Source organism: Neolamprologus brichardi, chromosome 19 (assembly GCF_056152115.1).
Source record: "Neolamprologus brichardi isolate AB-2024 chromosome 19, ASM5615211v1, whole genome shotgun sequence".
NCBI classification, from domain to species: Eukaryota; Metazoa; Chordata; class Actinopteri; order Cichliformes; family Cichlidae; genus Neolamprologus; species Neolamprologus brichardi.
In genome coordinates, this window is record NC_142122.1 from 13199498 (window position 1) to 13219580 (window position 20083).

At 40.6% G+C, this 20083-nt stretch overlaps 1 protein-coding gene across 1 annotated transcript; it reads right to left on the bottom strand.

Moving 5' to 3' along the window:
• Window positions 1-308: 308 nt before the first annotated feature.
• Window positions 309-19138, bottom strand: fyna (FYN proto-oncogene, Src family tyrosine kinase a). Its single transcript, XM_006798414.3, has 12 exons — window positions 18984-19138; window positions 10564-10820; window positions 8234-8330; window positions 6517-6615; window positions 6190-6293; window positions 5848-5997; window positions 5557-5721; window positions 4790-4969; window positions 4354-4430; window positions 3818-3971; window positions 2379-2510; window positions 309-1877 (listed from the first exon to the last, which is right to left on the bottom strand). Exons 2-12 carry the CDS (start codon window positions 10808-10810, stop codon window positions 1669-1671), a joined length of 1614 nt encoding a protein of 537 aa, XP_006798477.1. The 5' UTR covers window positions 10811-10820; window positions 18984-19138; the 3' UTR covers window positions 309-1668.
• Between the last annotated feature and the right edge of the window lie 945 nt (window positions 19139-20083).

Sequence of the window (20083 nt, forward strand, 5' to 3'; positions counted from 1 at the left end):
AGTCCACATTAGAACTTAAAAAAAACAAAACAAAAACAAAGCGTGGGATAAAACAGGCTTAGGTTATGCATCTGATTGATATCTGGCTTCAGGGCATAGATGTATCCGATGATTTGCATATTCAGCCTTGTCATCGGTGTGAAATTCACCCTGAGGGAAAAAAAAACAAAACCACAGGCTCATTTATACTCTGTCATTTTCAATAGTCATGTCTGCTTATTCACCATGCCTGTGGCTGAAGAGAACCTGAAATTTCTTGAGAATGGGAGCAGTCAGACGAGCTTCACAAACAGTGTTAAATAGTGCGTCGTAATGGCAGGATTCTTTATTTCAAAAACAGCTGTGCACGCAGAACAGACAGAGACAATAAATAGAGACCAAAAGTTTTGAATACCTACTAAACTCAGGGCAAACGGAGTGATACAAAAGTTTCTGCTGACTTTTACACCCGTGGAGAGCAACATAAATACACATAAATGGCACATTGTCATGTGATTACACACTACGAGTGAGAGGAGATTGATAGTAAAGGAAGATGAAATGCTATCCAAAGCCGAATGCCTGGAAATAATCAATTATTCGCTTCTCTTAACTGGCTGAAATGTTCTTAAAATGAAATTAAAAGGTATTTGGTCTCACAAACTGTTATATTCAAATACACATTATGGAGGGACAAACACAGGTACACATCCTTCATTCATATCATGTAAGTGGCAGTTTGTTTGGCTGTTGAAGCATAAAGACAGTGTGGAAGTCTTACACAGCCTGCTGCCATCTGCAACATACATTTAAAAATACTGTCAGTATACTAAGCAGTCAGCTGAACGAAGATTGCAGTTAGAGAGGAGTTCAGTCCTCATTTGAACTACGTAAAGCTCAACTTAAAAGTCACTTTAAGCCAGTCCTAAAAAAAGATCACTGGCAGAAGCTGGAATGCAATGAATGCACAATATTAGTGCAGATGGCATACAGTTTTGGGAGGAAGAGTCCATGATGCACTGAGTTAGTGTGTGTAAAGCATGAAGGCATTCCCTTACATTATAAGAATATTACTAAACAAGAAAAGGCAAGAACAGGTGTTATAGTACATCTAAAGTCCTTGAGAAGAGGAGAAAAGTATTGTTACATTAACCTTATAAAAAAAAAAAGAAAACAGAAAAAGAAAAAAGTCAGTGGACTCCCAGAAAAAGGAAAAAACTAATTTTCAGATACACTTTGGTCCACAGTGTCTAACTATTCCCAACAATTATTAATCCTACATCTGTAACCAGCTTGTGAGCCTCACACACTTCTCTACGAGCCATAACAAATGTAACCTTGCATTTAAAAATGGAAAAAAAAGAAGAAAAAAAAATCACACATTTCCAAATTATCAAAAGGAATACAAAACAGAAAAAAGATAATAAGTAAACAAGCAATTTGTATTTACATTACATACACGTTACGCAACAGAACTCATGTCGTTCATCCATGACAGTCACTTCTAATTCTGATAGTCACGTTGCTGTGTTTGCACCCCTCTGTCCTGTTTGTATGACGTCTGAAGGTTGGAAAGCGAGTCTGCCAGCTTTTAAAACCATTAGAGCCGCAGAATGAGAAAGAACGCGTGGTGTCTGGCTCCCTCTGGTGGAATTTTGGTGAAACGACATGAGACGAGGGCCGCGGCGCTCAGAGGTTATCCCCTGGCTGATACTGAGGCTCAGTGGCAGTGAAGTAGTCCTCCAAAAAGGCTTGCAAGTACTCAAAGGTGGGCCTCTCTTCTGGGTCTTTCTTCCAGCACTGTAGCATTAGCTCATGCAGGGACGAGGGGCAGTCCTGGGGGCACGGCATCCGGTAGCCTCGCTCCACTTGCTCCAGCACCTCACGGTTGTTCATGCCTGAACAAAGGAGCACAGAGAGTGAGACTTTAGGGCTGTGCTGCCATCAAATCACCAAGTTTGTAAGCAATCTTTCTGTGCCGTTTCCATAAATTGCATTATTCTAGACTTTGCTTTTGAGTTTCAGTATCGTGGAACAGATTAGTAGATGACTTCCTGCACCTACTATTGGTTGCAATGTGACATTAAGATGGGGGTAATAGTCGATTAGCATAAAAATGTGAACAGTCAAGGCGGGAAAGAGCCTTCCGTTTTGATCTGAACTGAAGAAATAGTGCTTATTAAGGTTAAAATGGAATGAAACTGGAACAATTCACATTCATTAGCTTGGAACATTTCTATGTATAATGCAAAATGCAGTGTGCATTATGCAACTAACTACTGCTTTTTTCCCCTCTTAAATCATGCAAAGTCTCGTGTCACAGCCTGCATTAACTGAAAGCAGCCATTTGATTGGTTTTGAGAGGTGATTACATAACCCACAAAGCTCAGCACTCTCACCTGGATAGGGCACTCTGCCCTTGGTCACCAGCTCTGTCAGCAGGATACCAAATGACCACACGTCTGACTTGATGGTGAATTTCCCGTAGAGGGCAGCCTCAGGAGCGGTCCACTTTATGGGAAACTTCGCACCTAAAATAAATTCAGGTGATATTAATTTCACAAACATTCTCAAACTTTTATTATTTTGCTTCTGCATCCCTCCAGATATACACAAAGATACACAGCAGCGGCTTCCACCAAAACCTAAAGACTAAAGTAGGTCAGTCTTCACTGTACTGATTTTTTTCCCTTCACTGATTTGATTAGTGCAGGCACATAAGGACATCATTACATCCCACCAGGGAAATAACGGAACCATTCCATTATCCATCTCCGTGTCAGTTTGCACTTGGCCCGAGTCGAGCAAGTAAACATTTCATTTCTACCAAATGAGTGACTGAACATGTTGACAGAGTGACTAACAGAGCTCGAAGTCCTCCTGGTGTGGTTCACATCTGACTCAGGGGGGAAACAACACTGGAGTGAATCAGGTTTTGGCTGCTTCCTTGTCATCCCTCAAACAATAATCGCAGCGGCATATTTTCGTGTAAAACAAGTGCCCTTTTAGGAGGTCTCAAGTCCGGCACTGTACCCCTGTATAAACACATCTTTGGTTGTCTCTGCACTAACCACACGTGCATCCGCTTTCAAGTGGTTCCATCAAGACAAATTCTTGGTCAAAAAGAAAAGCAGCATGCTCCAAGTGCTGCTCATGTTGTGACATGAGTCTGTCAGTAACAACATTTTAAGGTGAAGAGGTCAGGGGTCCATGAAATTCATTTTGGTTAAAGCAATGTCCTCTGAAGTTACAGAAACACAAATGTGTGTGCGTTCGTATGTGAAACTGGATGGAATAAGCCCTTTTGCCAAGCCACCAACATTTTTCCTCTGATGGCAGTTTACAGGGAACTTAATGAATCCTACAGAAACAGAGTTAGACAAAACATGTGCAAGCTTCTAATCTTTTTCCCAGTAGTAGTCAATAATTGACCTGACTCACTGAAACATAAGAAATCTAGTAGAAAACCACCACTGGATAACTTTGCTACTGAACAGACATTTCTCAAGCACGGTCTGTAGTCATATATTGTCTTTATTACAATGTCTAAGCAACATAAACACAAAGAAAGTTTAAGCGTGTACTCACACCAGGTGATCCATAGATCTTATCTTAGTTCATCAGCACATAGATCACAGGTGTGTGTGTTATGTCAGCATTTTCAAACGTGACTGAATTATTACTCAATTCTGACACAAAATCTGCTGCTCATCTTTGAAAGTACGTACAAATACAATAAAGTCTACATTTACAAGTTTTTTTCAGTTGTGAAGTTTGTTTAAACAAGCAGGAAGGCATTAGCGATGGATTCATGAAAATGTGTTGGAGTGAAGCCTACCTTGTCTTGCTGTGTATTCGTTGTCCTCAATGAGTCTAGCCAGACCAAAGTCAGCAATCTTGCACACCAGGCTGTCTCCGACTAGGATGTTGGCAGATCTTAGGTCTCTGTGGATGTAGTTCATCCTCTCGATATAAGCCATGCCCGCCGCCACCTGGGAAAATGAGGGTTTTTTCTCCTACTGAACATCATCTCAATGTATAGCTTCAAGGTCATTAAATCTGTGCTAAGCAAGATTTACACAAATGTTATCACCCTAAAAAGTGGGACAGCAAAAGTGAAGCATCTCTCTAAACTGAAAACCCACAGATCTGCTTTATATACATTTACTTTCTCAGTAAACAACATGAATCACGTGGAATTTGTGCAAAGTGTGTGAAAAATTGGGAAATCACCAAAACAAAAGACTTTAAATGAGCAGTGCTGAGATTAAATGACTAAACTGGGAACAGTTGGAGATGATTAAAGTCAGTTAAGCTCTTAAAGGAAACATCTTTCCCTGGGAACATGTTTTCTGAGCATCAAGATTTTCACACCTGAGCCGCCATGTCCACCAGATTTGGCAGTTTGAGGCCTCGACCTTCGCCGTCCTTCAGGAAATCAAGCAAACTCCCTGAAAAGATAAGAAAAAAAAAAAAATACAGTCAGGATATCAGGCTTTTGTTTTCTTGGGCAGCCACATCATTACAAGCATCACGTTGTGCTAATGTTGCATCAGTTCTGGGATTTCTGCCTAGAATGTTACATCTTAGTGAGATGTTTGTTAGGTATTGCTGTGGTAACTGAAAATCTGTTTTTCCATCGCAAATGCATCCTGCCCAACAGTCACAATGTGAAATAAACTTCAATTGCTATACAGCAAACTGGGAGACATACTCTACATCCTATGCAGATATATATATTATGCAACCTTATTTAGGTGCATGCATGAATGCATGTATGCAATGATGACACTGTTAAAGCAGCCTCTACCTTTGCTCATATACTCTGTGACTATATAGATGGGTTCCTCGGACACCACAGCATAGAGCTGCACCAGCTTATCGTGTCGGAGCTTCTTCATTATCTGAGCTTCCTCCAGGAAGGACTCAGGTGACATCGTGCCGGGCTTAAGAGTCTTCACTGCCACCTTGGTGGTGCCATTCCACGTACCTGAGAAGAAAGACCCCAAAATGTGACATTCAGTCTAATTAAAAGAAAAAACGAACAGGCCATGCTTCTTTTAACTTAATCTGTAGAACACATAACTAGAAACAAATACTCCCTGAAGGTTGCATTAAGTGTATCAGAGTATGACATAACAGATTGTAATTAAAACTGAGGTTTGCATGTATTTTCTAGGTTTGCTTCAGGCGCTCCAACAGTCCAAATACATGCATTGGCTGTCTCTCTCTGTACCAAGAGTGCACACCGCCTATCACCCAGTCACAGCTGGGACAGACTCCAAGCTTCCCCGTTAACCTGAGTTGGTTAAGCGATTAAGAGCGTGCACACATGGATACTTTTTTTTTTTTTTTTTTTTAAATGGGAGAAATGAATCAAAATGTTATTTTAATTCCGATGAATTAGATAAAGCTAGAAATAATCTAATGACTTGCTTTTGTTTTTCCCAGGGTTCCCAGGGTTTAACAACCCAAGCCCTCCCCAAAATCTTAAATCCACTCAGAAATCACAACAAGTTCAAAAATGGCGTTCTAGTCAAAATGGAATTTTTGGAATTTGAGGAATAAGATACACACCCATCCAGACTTCTCCGAACTGGCCATTGCCGAGGCGTTTAATAAGCTGCAGCGACTCCCGCGGGATCTCCCACACGTCTTTGGTTTTGACAGACAGGTCGGTCAGACGAGGCATGCCTTTGTGGCACGGCACGATCAGTCTGCAGCACAGGCCTGCGGCCCTGGCTGAAATGACCGTTCAATTTGGGGTCACATGAGAAATGTGGACGTGTAAAAGAAGAAGAAAAAAAAAATCCCACACACAATATACCATTAAGATGTTTTTGTACACACTGAGCAGCAGAGTCTCACCCGAGTAGTGCTGCACTAGCTGCTGGAGTGTCTCAAACTGGGCTCTGGTGGTGATGTAGTAGCCTCCATTATCCAGTTTGCGGATTTTATAGTGTTTAACGTGATCTCCCTTCACGTCATCCCAGTCCTGGATGGAGAGAGAGTAGGCTCCTAGAACAGATTGGTTGTGATGTTATTTTAAGTTATTCAATCTTTAGTCTGACGGCTTATTCTAGGTTTATCCATAAATAATTTGCTTCTACTTACTTTCACTTTAATGTGCTCCTTTACTTATGTACAAACACCTGTCAGTTTTCCTAAAGTTTAAAAGCGTTCAAACAGTCACCATCTTGTTTTGAGTACCTTTAGTTGTTTCGCTCTCACGGATCAGGAAAGTGCCTCTGGCGTTGCTGTTGGAGAGCAGTTGCCTCTCTGCGTCCTTTCGACCCAATTTACCAAAATACCAGCTGAAGGAAGGAGGAGAAATGGAAAAAAAGAAGTGGGAAATTTGTTTTCAGTGCTTTCCTAAATATTCTATTTGTACTGTGCGTGCAACCATGTCACATCTAACAAAGGCAATGAGCTGACTTCTGAAATATTTATGCTCTCTGGTGATGAAGCTGCCGTGCCTCGGAGACCCGTGGAGTCTGTGTGTGAGAGCGTGTGCTCAAATGAAAAAGTTTCACTCACTCCTCGGCTTGGATGGAGTCCACGGGAGCTACGTAATTGCTGGGAATGTATCCAGTTCCACCTGTAGTGAGAGAACGAGCCTCCCACCAGTCTCCCTCGCTGAAAAATGAGAGGGTGGGTTTAACAGAGAGCTAGATCACCATTTACTCATCGTGTAAACAAACAGAGTGGATGCACTACATTTAAGGAAATAAACGCACTGTTCTTAATACTCTGAAGGCTGTTGTTTTAGTGCAAATCTAAGACAAAGCAGTTGTAATGTAAAGACCCCCGTGTATGACCACCCTTATGTGATTCAACCATTCTGAAATTAAAATTATAAACTCAATTTTTGAATTCATAAAATTGACTACAGCTGAAGCTCTTCATTCGCAACTATGATTTGAGTGCTTTATAATTTTCAGGACAACGTTCGGACCGTCTGTTTATTTGTCGCCACAAATGCGCTTCTTATATCCCAAATAATATCCAGTGGGAATCACCTCCAACCTTTTGCAAATATATATTATTATTATTTATATATAAATATGTAAATGTTCTAGCAATAGCTTGTTGGTTCCTCCTTTGTTATAGACCATTTCCTGGTTTAAAAAAAGAAGAAAAAAAAGAATTACACTCATTGCCACTTTATTAGATACACCTTTCAACTGCTTTCTATCACACATATTTAATCAGCGAATCACGTTGCAGCAACTCAGTGCATTTAGGCAAGTAGACGTGGTCAAGACGACTTGCTGAAGCTCAAACTGAGCATCAGAACGGGGATGAAAGGGGATTTAAGTGACGCTGAACGAGGCATGGTTGCTGGTGTCAGTTTCCCGCACAACCAGGATTTACAGAGAATGGTTTGAAAGGGAAAATGCCTTGTTGATGCCAGAGGTCAGAAGAGAAGGGACAGACATCTGGTGTAAACAACGCGGATCTACTTTAGGTTAGTGGTGGGCTAGTGTTTAGGCTCCTAAACACTAAATGCGCATTGTTTAAGCGCCATATTTGACATGCTGATTTTAGCAGGATAATGTCTGGTGTCACAAAGCTCATATCACCTCAAACTGGCTCTCGAACACGAGTTCACTGTTCTCAAATAGCCTCCATGGTCACCACATCTCAGTCCAATATAGCACCTTTGGGATGTGGTATAATGGGAAATTCACATCATGGATGTGCAGCCAACAAATCTGCAAGAACTGTGTCATGCTGTCATGTCAATATGGACCAAAGTCTCACTTTGATGAATCTATGTCACAATGAACTAAGGCAGTTCTGAAGGTGTACCTAATGAAGTGGCTGGTGAGTGTATGTTTCCAGCAGGACCTCCCATTCTGTTTGGAGTTAGGGACTGAAGTTAGACTGTCATGAGTAGCTGAGATAACTGGTTGGGTTTAGGGGAAATGCTTGGTTTGGATTCAGTGAAAGAGAAAACACAAAATGACAGGGAGACAGAACAGAGGCTCTCAGATGTCAGTCAGCATTTACCATGGGAAACGCCCACTCACAGCCCGCAAGTATGTCTGACTGCTTAATTCTCCTATAAAGATGTGATAAAGCAACAAAAATCACTGTAGTTACACAAAAAGTGAGGAGAATTCAAGAACCTCACAGACCCGGTTAAGTCTGTCAGATTGGTGCCGGTGTAACATTTGTTACAGACGGACCAGAGAAGGAAAACACAACCACCACCCTTTTGGTGCTGTCATGCAGATGTTTTCACACTTACGTGCTGTTGAGGATCTGGAACCTCTCCCCTTTTCTGAAGCTGAGGTCATCCTCGGTCCTGGCTTCATAATCATAAAGGGCCACAAAGAGAGTCACCCCTGCCGCAAAACAAAAATGTTGCATGTGGCGGTTATGTGGCTGAAATATTATGGTGGTGGGTTTTTCATTCCATTTTTACTGTAGGGTTCGGTCATCTGTCTAACACATGGGGCTTATGTAACGGCAATAAATATTACTGCCTTCTTTGTTTATTCTTTACACCCCATCTGCTGCATTATTTTCACCTTAGAAACAAAACAAATTAAAAAATATATTCAAGATCATTTCATGTCCAAATACACACAATCTACTCTTTTATCTTTCCAAACATCTCACTAGCAGCGCTAACTTAAAAAGAATTGTGGGAGTTTTTCGCTTATAGAAATTTTAAATAAAAGCAACAATTTGGAGACTCTTGAGATGTTTCAGCGCAGTTTGTGATTTATGGTGATGTTTTACTTTTAAGGACTTGTGTGAGACTTTTTATTTTTTCAAATAAAGTAAAACATTCATATTAAAAAGCTAATTGCTACAGGTGTGACACAAAGCTTAGTTTACAGAAGCAAACTCTTTGCCACTAACTGATTTGGATTTATGTCCTGATACCTTAATGACAGCTGTATGATCTCAGTTTAACAAGAAAGGAGCACTTAGACTCTAAAAAGGCAAAAAATATAATAAAAAAAGTTGGTGGGGTAAAAAAGATTTACCAAAAACAACATTTGTTATTAACTGACTTGTGATACCTACTTAACATAAAACTGCAGACCTAACGAGCAAATATAGAAACTACTTGGTGCTATCATGGTCTAGATGAGGGAAGCCAATCAAAAATCTGCCAGTATCTGTTAATAAGCCTAAAACTGTAAGTGTTCATTTTCTGATTTGATCTAAATCCTCCAAGCTGCAATCCTAATGTCGACCAAATCTGCACACTGTCCGAAATGTTGAGGTCATTGCAGATCAGATCAAGTTTCTGCTCTAAATCTGTTATAGTTTCAGTTTCTTGCCCCTCAAGTCTTCACTGTACAAATTAGACATACATTTTATTTCACATTCCCCCTCTTAGAGTAGTTTCTTGTTCATGTGAGCTAGTGACGGCAATTTCAAAGATGTTGGTTTTATTCAACCACAAAAAGGGTTCAAAGTACGTCACAGACATCAAAGCAAGGATGGTGGCGATTTATAAATCGGATGATATGAAGCTTTCAAATTTCGAGCAAAAGAGTGTAAAGCTCATTTCTCCCCATTTGAAGCGCTATTCAGCAAAAAGTCTGCTCTCTGTCATTGTTCTTCACAGAGAACTGGTCATAATTTAGGGCATTTCTATTCATCTTGAGGCTCTACTACACACAAGAGAAGGCTCACTTATTCATTTAGTATACGCCACACAAGCCACGAACTTCACCCGTTATTTAAGTTGAGCCTGTAATTCTGAGAACAGAAAGCTGACAAGCCAACATAAGCTGCTTTTTTTGTTAAACATCTATATTCACAGGCCATACACTTGTTAATGCAAATCTCTAATCAGCCAGTCACATGGCAGTAACTATGCATTTAGGCATGTACGCATGGTCAAGATGACCTGCTGAAGTTCAAACTGAAGGGTCATTTAAGTGACTTTGACTTTAAGTGACTTTGAATACGACACGGTGGTTGGCGCCAGATGGGCTGGACACAGCGTTTCAGAAACAGCTGACCTGATGGGATTTTCCCCACACAACCATCTCTAGGGTTTGCAGAGAATGGCCCGGAAAAGAGAAAATATACAGTGAGTGGCAGTTCTCGGGGTGAAAATGTCTTGATGATGCCAGAGGTCAGAGGAGAACAGCCAGACTGCTTTGAGCTGACGAGAAAACAGCAGTAACTCATAAAGCCACCTGGCTCTGTGAGCACACAACAACATGAAAGAATGGATCCATCCTACCAGGTAGCTAGCAGCCTTCAAGACATTTTAGACAGTTTAAATTAGACATTTTATTTCTCCTTTAATTACTCTATTTGTAATTTGACCCATTACTTAACAGCATGTAAGTTTATCTTCCAACAGGGTACTCAGTGAATTTATTCCTGGCAACCAAATTCAAATTAATATTTTTTTTAAACTATCATTTTTAAAATGTGATATTTTCTATTCATGTATTTTTCAGGTTCAAATTATTTTCAAATTATGCAAATTTTCCGTTTATTTGCAGTTTTTATGCACATTAGCCCTTTCAAAGGTGACAAATATCTTTAAGACATGTAAAGTAGCTCCCACGCATTCGCAGTCTAATCTCCGTTTAATATTACCTGTGCCTCCCCGAGACCGCAGGGTCCCAGACTGCGAGGACGTGTGGACTCCTCCGAACACAGTGACTCCCTGCGAGGCTGCGCTGTGGAAGTTGTTGTAGTTGGGAATGGTGGTGACCCCAAAGCTGGGGTAGTGCTGCGGAGTGGGGTCGGACCCATAGCGGTAGCCCGAGTTGTGCGAAAGGCTGGTCTCCCGGTCATCAGTGAGTTTTGCTGCTTCTTTATCCTTGCATTGGACACAGCCCATTCTCTACTGTCTGTGGGTGGAGAGAGAAAGAGAGCGAGATGGAATTAGCACTAGGTAAAATAATAGCTCAAAAGCCGTCTCCACTGGGGAAATTATGATTCAATATTCCCATTATTTCAGAGCTTCCTTTGAGAGCTCCACAGAGTCTTCTGAAAAATCTTTCAATTAGGCTGAAATTAAACACGACGCTTTAAAAGATGCATTACTAATTAAATGGAGGAACACAATGCACCACAGCTGTATGTGCTCGGTAAATATGACCGCTGCATATGTACGCTCGCATTAATGCTTTATGCTGAGAATATCCAGTTAAACTGGCCATAAAACAATTTAATGGCCCTACTTATCACAGTTTACTTTTCCATCTGATTGCATAACCACACTGAGGAGAAGAGTCTACACCGAGCCACTGACTTTACAAGTGAGCATTTACTTTATTTTTGTTTGCTTTACAAGGAGCCACGCACACGCGCGCTGATGGAACATTTGTCCTTACTAAAGCAAAGATAAACCAGTTTTTGAAATGAGGGACACAGCCTGCTTTCTGCTTTGTCAATTAAAAAGAGCCTTACCGTCTTTGCAGACCCAGTTAAGTTAATGAACATTTCGGCTCGCCGTGTCCCACTCCCCAACCCCCCCTTTAAGCCCTGGAAGCTCGCGAAACCGGTTCAGCATGTCTAAGAAGAGGGCCCCGGCAGCACTGCTGTCTTTCAACGGCATAAGCAGGCAGCTGACTTGAGAGGCAGCTAATTGGAAACATACTTGTTTACAGTGTCGCTGAATGGAGAGAGGTGGTGTTCGGAACAAAAGTCAACAATGCAACAGATCGAGGACAAGGTGCCCAGTGCTCTTTACCCCAGCTGTATAACCCCCCAAAAAGCACAATCTGCCTTTATACACCAGGTAATGCTGCTAATATTGGAAAATAAGCACGTCTTTCTAAGGAAACTATTTTCCAAGCAGAAAACAAGCAGGAACCACAGGCTTGTTTTTGAAGGACTGGTGCTTAATACTTACAAGCAAAGCTACACAGTATAAGATCAAAGCCCTTCAGGCCTGTTTTACATTTACTAGCAAGAAACTTTAATGCCTGCACAGGCAAAAAGTGCAAACAGATGTGTCACTTGCTGCACAGTGGGAGAAAATGCTGCAGAATGTAACAAGTCAAGCACTATATGTAGATGAGGAGAAAATGCATGAACGTATCAGATGAACGGGAAATAATGCCCTCTTTGAGAAGAGGTCACATGATGGTGCAGTGTCAAAATCTTGAAATGATTACTGTTGTTGCAAAGTTGCAAAGATTATGGCAAAACACCAAAAGTGGTTTTCAAGTGTAAGTTGTTGTAAAGCTGCTATAAACCCATCAATGCTTATCTATTATACTTCAGAGAGAGCAGTTTGGTCCAGAAGAAGCTAAGCCTGAGGTCAGATTTCTCTGAAAGATCACGTTACATCTGATGATTAACCAGCTAGAAAAACTAATTCTGCTGCATAAAATTGTATTCATTCATTCATTCATTCGACAAGAAAAATCCTTGCTGTGTTGCCTGTATGGAAAAAGTACCAAGAGGGACTCTGACACCAAAAACTGAGTTTTCCTTCTGTATACAGGATTTCATTATTGCCACACTATACAGCTTCGCTCCAGTTTTCTTAAGTAACAAAAGGACGTAACTGCTGCAGAGAGACCGACATCACTGTGATTCATTACTGCCAATAAAACCCCATAAAATACGCAGAAGAAGAAACGAGCCCAGCAGCAGCATTACAGCATAAGCTCTGACCGAAGCAGAGACCGCAGACAGAAATACAACAAGCACGGCTGCTGTTGCGTCTCCAATAATCCTTCAGATATAAAATAATCTGTTTTGACATCTATATTTATATCTCCAATCTTCTGGTATTTACAGCACGTTGCTCTAAAGTACAGCTGATATATTTAAATGTAAAAGTCCTTTATATGAATGGTTTGCTATTTCTAATAAGCAAATGCATAAGATTAGTCAAAAGAGAACTTAACCAACCCTGAACAAATCAAAGCAATATTCAAAGCGAATATGTGGACCTTTCAGTGCTTCCACACTTGGTTTTGCTGTTTGTTTTTTTGCTGGACAAAGCAAGTAAATGAAGACTTCAGGATGTTGTGATGGGTATTTTCTGACTTTTTAATCAACATCTGAGAACTGATATAAAACAAAAAGGGGATCCGCTCTAACAATTCACCGAGGAGAAGAAGCTGCAGTACTACAAACACAGCAGAATGAATTGATTTTCCACAGTTGAGTTCAAAACGTGTCTTTTCAACATGTTGCAGTGATTTCATAAGTATCGGGACAGCTGACAGTAACCAAAGACGGCCTCCAAACCAAGTTAACACTGGGTGGTGATGAGTGTGAATTCATCAGGGCACAAAATTGTATGGAGAAAGAAAAAAGGAGGACTGGGACATATCGTGATTTCAGTCCAATTCAAACAATTAAAAAAAATAATAAAAGAAAATAAAGAAAACCACATATCCAGTACTGTCACTCGGCTTGGGACATTACAATATTTATTTGGCCAGGAAAGCTATGAATGTACAGTTATGTGAAAACTTTTTGTCCATATAACTGAAGCATTCAGGTGTGTGGGTAATGCAATGCCACAGTGGACGTCCCAGTAAATTCAGCCCAAGGTCAGACTCTTCAATGGTCGGAGAAACTGCAAAAAAACCCCAAAAGACTCTGCAGGCCTCAGTTAGCTATTAAATATTAAAGTTCATGACTGTAAAGTTAGAAAAAGACTGAATGAGTATGGCTTGTTTGGAAGGGTTGCCAGGAAAAAGCCTCTTCTCTCTAAAAAGGACATGACAGCACAGCTTACGTTTGCAAAGTTGAATCTGAACAAACTACAAAATGTCTAGAACAGAAGTGGCCTCATCTGTCTAAAGGACAGTAGAGATGTTTGGCTATAACACACAGAGCCATGTTTGGAGACACGAGGTGTACCAGCACAAACACCAACTGTCAAGCACGGTGGGGGAGGGGGGATGATTTGGGCTTGTTTTGCAGCCAGAGGACCTGGGCACCTTGCAGTCACTGACTCGACCATAAACTTCTCTGCATATCAAAGTATTCTAAGGTTAAATGTGAGGCCATCTGTCTGACAGCTAAAGCTTGGCCATTTGGGTCAAAGTGTTGTAACGGCCCAGTCGAAGTCCAGACCTCAGTCGGACTGAAATGCCGTGGTGGGACCTTGAGGCAGCTGAGCATAAACAAATGTCTAAAAACCTCAATGAACTGAACCATCTTTGAAAAGAAAATTGAGCAAAAGTTCCACCACAATGATGTAAGAAAGTGAGTCATACAGAAAATGTCTGCTTCAAGTTATAACTTCTAAAGGTTGTTCTACAAACTACTGAATCATGAGGGTACTTAGTTTTAGAACTTGGAACTATCACATGACTGTATTTAACAAGAACGTGCCCGACGTCCATGCGTGTAAGGACTGGGATTGAGTTCTCAGCTGTGGGCTGGCAATGCCCTCGAATGACAAAGGTGACCTGAGGTAGTCAGGCATTGAAAATAAAAATAAATTCTTATGAATACACAACAGAGAGAAAAACAATATCAAGGCCATGAATCTTAACTTCCCATAGTTACTGCATTTCTTTACTCACCTTCCCGTCGATACAAAAACCTCTAAACATGGGGTTAATAAGACTAACGTGTTTGACATCATTGGCGGAGAACTGCAATAGCACCAGAATATATTAACTGAGCAGGTGAAGTCTGATTTCTGGTGGATTTTCTCTTCAACTCAAGTGATTGAAATAGCACTGCCTCCACTCCTGCAGGGATCAGAGTAAATGAGGGGAAATCTCATGTCGTTGTGCTGCCTGTGGGGATTATGAAAATCTTGCTCTTCAAGTTAAAAAGACTAGGGACTACTGTAGCTTTAGCATACATTTACCATTCAGCTGCACAGAATCTATAACATTTTGCCTTAATAGAGTATTCATACATGTTCCCTGTGTGGTCTTTTTATAGCACAGTGTGTATTTGTAAACATTAAATCATGTCTGTGTTGCGATTCCAATTAATAATCTTATATTTACAAGATAAAGAATCCTTTAGATGAGTCGGTGAATCAGCAGCTTTTCACATTTACACGGTAATTTAATAAGAGTTTTACGAGCGTTCATCATAGATACATTTCTGCTCTCCGGTTACACATGAGTCAACACTACGTATGAGATCACAACATAAGTTTTAGATTGGTGCTCTCGCTGCATTTCATCATGGTGGAGATGGACACAGACACACGCAAGTCTACTCGATACCTGACCTGCAGCACAAACCCCCCACACCAAACCAGCAGATGATGGCGTCAAAGCCTCGGGGCTTGTTCCCTTTCATGGCACAGCCTGGGTATTGCATGACCACCTCAGCCTCTGCAATAGCAACCACCACGCTATTTTCAGACCCAAATGAGCAGCCTGCTGTAGAGAGAGTGACAATGGCGTGATCAGGAAGGTCCTTCGGGGACAAGATTGCAATGTGTTGTAAGAGTTAATTCAAAACCCAAAGAGAAGGAAAAGGTGAGAGGCCTCAAGTTTTTCACCAAAAACGTGTTAAAACGCTGCGTTTCATTTGCTACATACCATTTACCATCAGCTGTAAATTGGACTGAAACCAGCTCTTTTTAGAGCAAGCCTCAAGTGGACAATGTATAAATTGCAGTTTTCTGCTGTTGGTGTTTTTGGTTTAATTTTTTAATTTTTACAAAATCTGTGTTAAAATGTTGAGGTTTAAAAGAAAGAAAGAAAGAAAGAAACTGACCATAAATGAGGTGTTCATGGAACATATGTAAACTGAAACATCTAAAAATGTGAGGAATTTTAGGAATATCTGTGAATATCGCTGCAGGACACCCTCTGCAGTGACTTCCATCATGCCTACCACCACAGGTAAATCCACAACCTGTTTTTGCTTACTAAACCTAAACTGTGCCAAATGCACCACTGAACAAGCTGGTTTTTTTGAATGGGTACTGAACGCACAGCAACGGGGTCAGCTTTACTTTATCTGTCACAACCGCTCGGCTCAACTGGAAATTAATTTACCCAAATGACAGCCTTTATTTTGATTCCGCACAAGCTCGAGTGTTAATCATCCATAACAACAGTCATAGCGCTGGAGGCCATAATGAGATAGTGGGTCATTTGGAGTAAAGCTGCAATCAATATACTATATTAAAAGAACAGACATGTCAGGATCGCACAGTCTAACTGATGGATTTACCAGGAGAGACTCAGTCAGGCCTGAAAAACAAATATATCTGCAGTCTGATTTGTGTTACCGGCAAGAAAAAAAAAGATAATTGGATGTGTAAGACTAAAAAAAGACTGACATTCCCTAAACAGCAACAATTATTTCATTAAGAATTACGTAAGAATGAGTGTAACATCTGCAGCTTCTAAAAAGGGAACATCTGACGATTTTCTAAGTGTTACAAGGTTATGAAATATGTATCTATCGTATCTATCTGTGCATAACTTTGAGCTCAGGGAAAGTATGTAACATTACGTGCAACTGACTCTGACTCCAACAACTCCTTCAATCATTTCATCATTTTAAGTAATTTTTATGTTTTTAGATTTTTCTTAAAATGCTTCAACCTTATTAATCTCTCTCTCTCTCTGGAGATCAATAAAGTCTTAATGCTACAATATAAAATAATCATACAAGTCTGCAGAGTAATTGCTACATGTGAACCTAATGGTAACAAGTTTCCAAGATATTATTTCAGCTTAGAAAAACAAATTGAAACGTGGCTTTGACTAATAAACTGTGGAAATTATGGTCAATTGAGCATTACATCTAGCAATGTTGTGATAATTTAACCTCTACGAACTTACAAATCCCTCCAGAATACAGTCTTTCCCCAGTCTATTTTGCAATTCAACACATCTTCTTAAAAGGTATCCTGTTTAATTTGAAGTGTGGGGGTCCTTTTACACTCAGATCACTGACAAGGCACAAAACAAGGTCAAACTTCCCACATGCCTCCCACTGGCATCGCACTCACTGTGACCTTATTCAACTCCATAATTCAACGTTCTGATCATGGAACAAAGACGAGACCAACGAACCAACAGAGGGTCTTTTTTTTTTCTTTTTTAAAAAGCTGTGTGACATTTGAATGCACGTGAAACCCACTGTTATGTTTGCTGGATTTGGTACAACGCTGACAATCTCCTCCTTATGGCTGCCATTCTCTGAATAGTTACAACATTTGCTTGTGTCAGACAACCGAGTTCATTCAGTGTATCAACAACGAGACAATGGCCACTTTTCACTCTGCTACAAGATTATGAGCACAATGAAACACTGTTAAAGCTTTCAAAGCATTCTTCGTGTGCTGAATGAACAGAGCTAGTTCTAAAACACGCAGCTGAGATTCATACAGTACGTGCGTGTGGGTTTAAGCCTAGCTGTGTTTTAGTGTCACAGCGTCTATACTTCTTGCTTCTTGAGTCATGTTGTTAAATCACCGATCCCATTGTGTATGTCTATTCAGTCAGCGAGACCAGTGCAGACTAGGTGAACACTTTCCAAACAGGAAAAAAGTATTATCCAGATACCAGAGCAGATTCTTGCTGCTTCTGCCTGACAGTCTGAACTGAGGGTTTAAATGATTCTTTCCAAATCTTGTGCCAGTGGAGGGTAATGGTCGACGCAAGAATCCAGTGGAAATCATGATGAGGTGGGTTTACAGGAACGGAGGATGGAAGGTTTCTGGCAGAACTAAAAATCGCACTTGAGTTGATGGAAAGTGTAAAACACTGGCACGAGCCACATAGCGCACAAGGGCTGGACGCAGATCTACAACGATAAGCCAATTAGCAAAAGCAAAAAAAAAACTTGCAACTTGTTTGATTTATTTATATTATTAATAAAAAAAAATGCTAAAAATGTGTGGCTGTTTTACACTTTTCATTAATTTAGTGTCCAAAACATCAGAATACAATAAAATATACCCACTGCAATTTCCATCTATGAAACCTGATTTTTTTCAGACCCCCAAACAACTAAGTCTTCCTAAATATTTAGAATAATGGAAAATGGTCACATTTTAGAAACTAAACAAATATCTTCAAATGTGGCTTAATGATGATTTTACAGTTAAGTGCTAATTTATTTTCTGCTGCTTGGCAGATTAATTTTACAATGATAATCATCACAGTAGATGTCAAAACAAACCAACACCTTCCAAAAATCTTAAAAACCAGCAAAATGGTCTTAAACTAAAGTTATCAACTGAACCTTATTTTGAAAAGCATGCGCATTTCTTTATAACTTATTTCAGGTTTGGCAGATTATGCGCCAGCAGGTTGAACTGTATAAGGGAGAGAGAGAGAGCCTGAAGGGGGAAAAGTGCACGGTCCGTGAAGCACAACATCCAACTCTTTTCATTCAAATTTAATACATACCATGCACACCAATTGTGCACTCATTCATAGGCAGGCTGAACTCAGGCCTTCAGGGAGCTGACTGAACAATTTAACAACCAAAACAATAACTGCTGACTAACTTATTGCACACGGGTAACAGTGGGGTTAGCTCACACATATCATCCCCAGTGTTTCCTCACAAGATGGATGGCTGCACCTCCAGACACATGAGATAACCCGACTGGAACAGCTTTAATTGGATGTTTAGCAGCGTGGCAATGCAATTAACTCAAAGCATATGATAATTCCTGTGGAGGTAAACAATTAAGAGGCTGTCCGAAGGCCAGCCTGGCGTTTATTAGGTAGGTGTGTGTGTGTGTGCGTGGCCTCAGTGGTCAGCTCTGTTCTGCAGCGCATCCATCCCTGCTGCAACACAAGAGCCCCCTCTCCAGAATCACTGCAAAACATCATCCACAGTCACCATCACCGCTCTCCCAGTCTTTTCCTCAGCGAGGGCAATGTTTACGCAAACCACACAAAGCCAGCCCTCCGAGGAAGACTCGGAGTAAAGACTGGCGTGACTGCAGCCACTCAAAATGTGTTATTTATCTCATCTGCTACCTCTGCCTCTCTCCCTCTCGAGATAAATTCAACTCGCTTTCCACAGCGCAAAATAGGGGACAAGGCTGGCGCACCAATTGAAATTCAACAGAAGAAAAAGAAAAGCGTGCTCACCGCAGAAAAATCAAATTAATCCATCGGAGTTTCCAGAGGGAGCTTCGTGGAGGAAATTCGCGGTCGTCTTTCTTCTCTGTCAGTGTTTTTCCTCCGCACAGACAGAGAATAGCGGTGGGAGACCCGTCCCTGCCGATACAGGAGCTCCTGTCGCCGCCGTGTGTACGGATGATGACGAAGGCGCAGGGGGTCAAGTTCACCACAGTAAAACTGCAGCTTCCGCCAAGTACTATCAAAATAAATCTCCTGGTTGGCAAAGCTGTTTGTAAAAATCGATATTGCACGAAAGCAACGCTAAAAGGCATGTTTGTGGAACCAAAGTTAATTCAAGGTATTTCAATATTTAGTAGTTCCACTACTTCTTATCGCTTTCAAACAATAATAAGCCACTAAAATACTTATTTAGAAAAGTAACCTGCTAGGGTGGTTTTATTTTGGACAGCATATGGTGTTTTATTGTTGGGTCTGTCTCTGGTTGTCTTGACGCAGATGTTATTGCGTACGCTTGATGCGGATCCACACCGACCATAGCTTCGACTGACACCGCTTTCCTCCAATGAGAGATTACAATGTGTGGCCGGGCACCTCCTCCTCTTTGGAGTATGACTGAAAAACAGGGCAAGGTTGGCAAATTCTCTGTTTTTGTTCAAGTAACGTAGAGCTCTGTTTAGTGGCTTATTGCGCCTTTTAGTGCGAATAAAACACAGATGCACAGATATGATGCAAAATGAAATTCAACACATCTGTAGCGTTTTTATTTATTGAAATAATTAAAGGGATCAGTGCAATTAAATTATATAAATACAATTATATATAGTTTGCATGAGTTTTTTGTTTGAAAGACTTAAAAATATTTTAAATAAGTGTTGATATTTTTTTTAATTATTTTGATGAATATCAGACAGAGAGCATACAGTACACACATAAAAATGTGTTTTTCTTCTGTTGTGATGATGACACACCAGCAAAATTTCAGCATTGATTGGGAATGTTTTGTGAAAATTAAACATGCAATGAAGACAGTAGTAATTCAGAATTGACCACTGATGCTTTAGTAATGAATCCCAATGCTGACAGAGGTCAGCATTTACTTTGCATTC

What these genes read in the sequence shown, in the direction of transcription:
- fyna (XM_006798414.3), bottom strand. Translation starts at nt 10,810, where the DNA reads ATGGGCTGTGTCCAATGCAAGGATAAAGAAGCAGCAAAACTCACTGAT. An exon ending in TTCCAGATCCTCAACAGCAC is followed by an intron (nt 6,616 to 8,233) that starts GTAAGTGTGAAA and finishes CTCATTTTTCAG; the next exon opens with CGAGGGAGACTGGTGGGAGG. An exon ending in GGGCAGAGTGCCCTATCCAG is followed by an intron (nt 1,878 to 2,378) that starts GTGAGAGTGCTG and finishes TCCTTTGTTCAG; the next exon opens with GCATGAACAACCGTGAGGTG.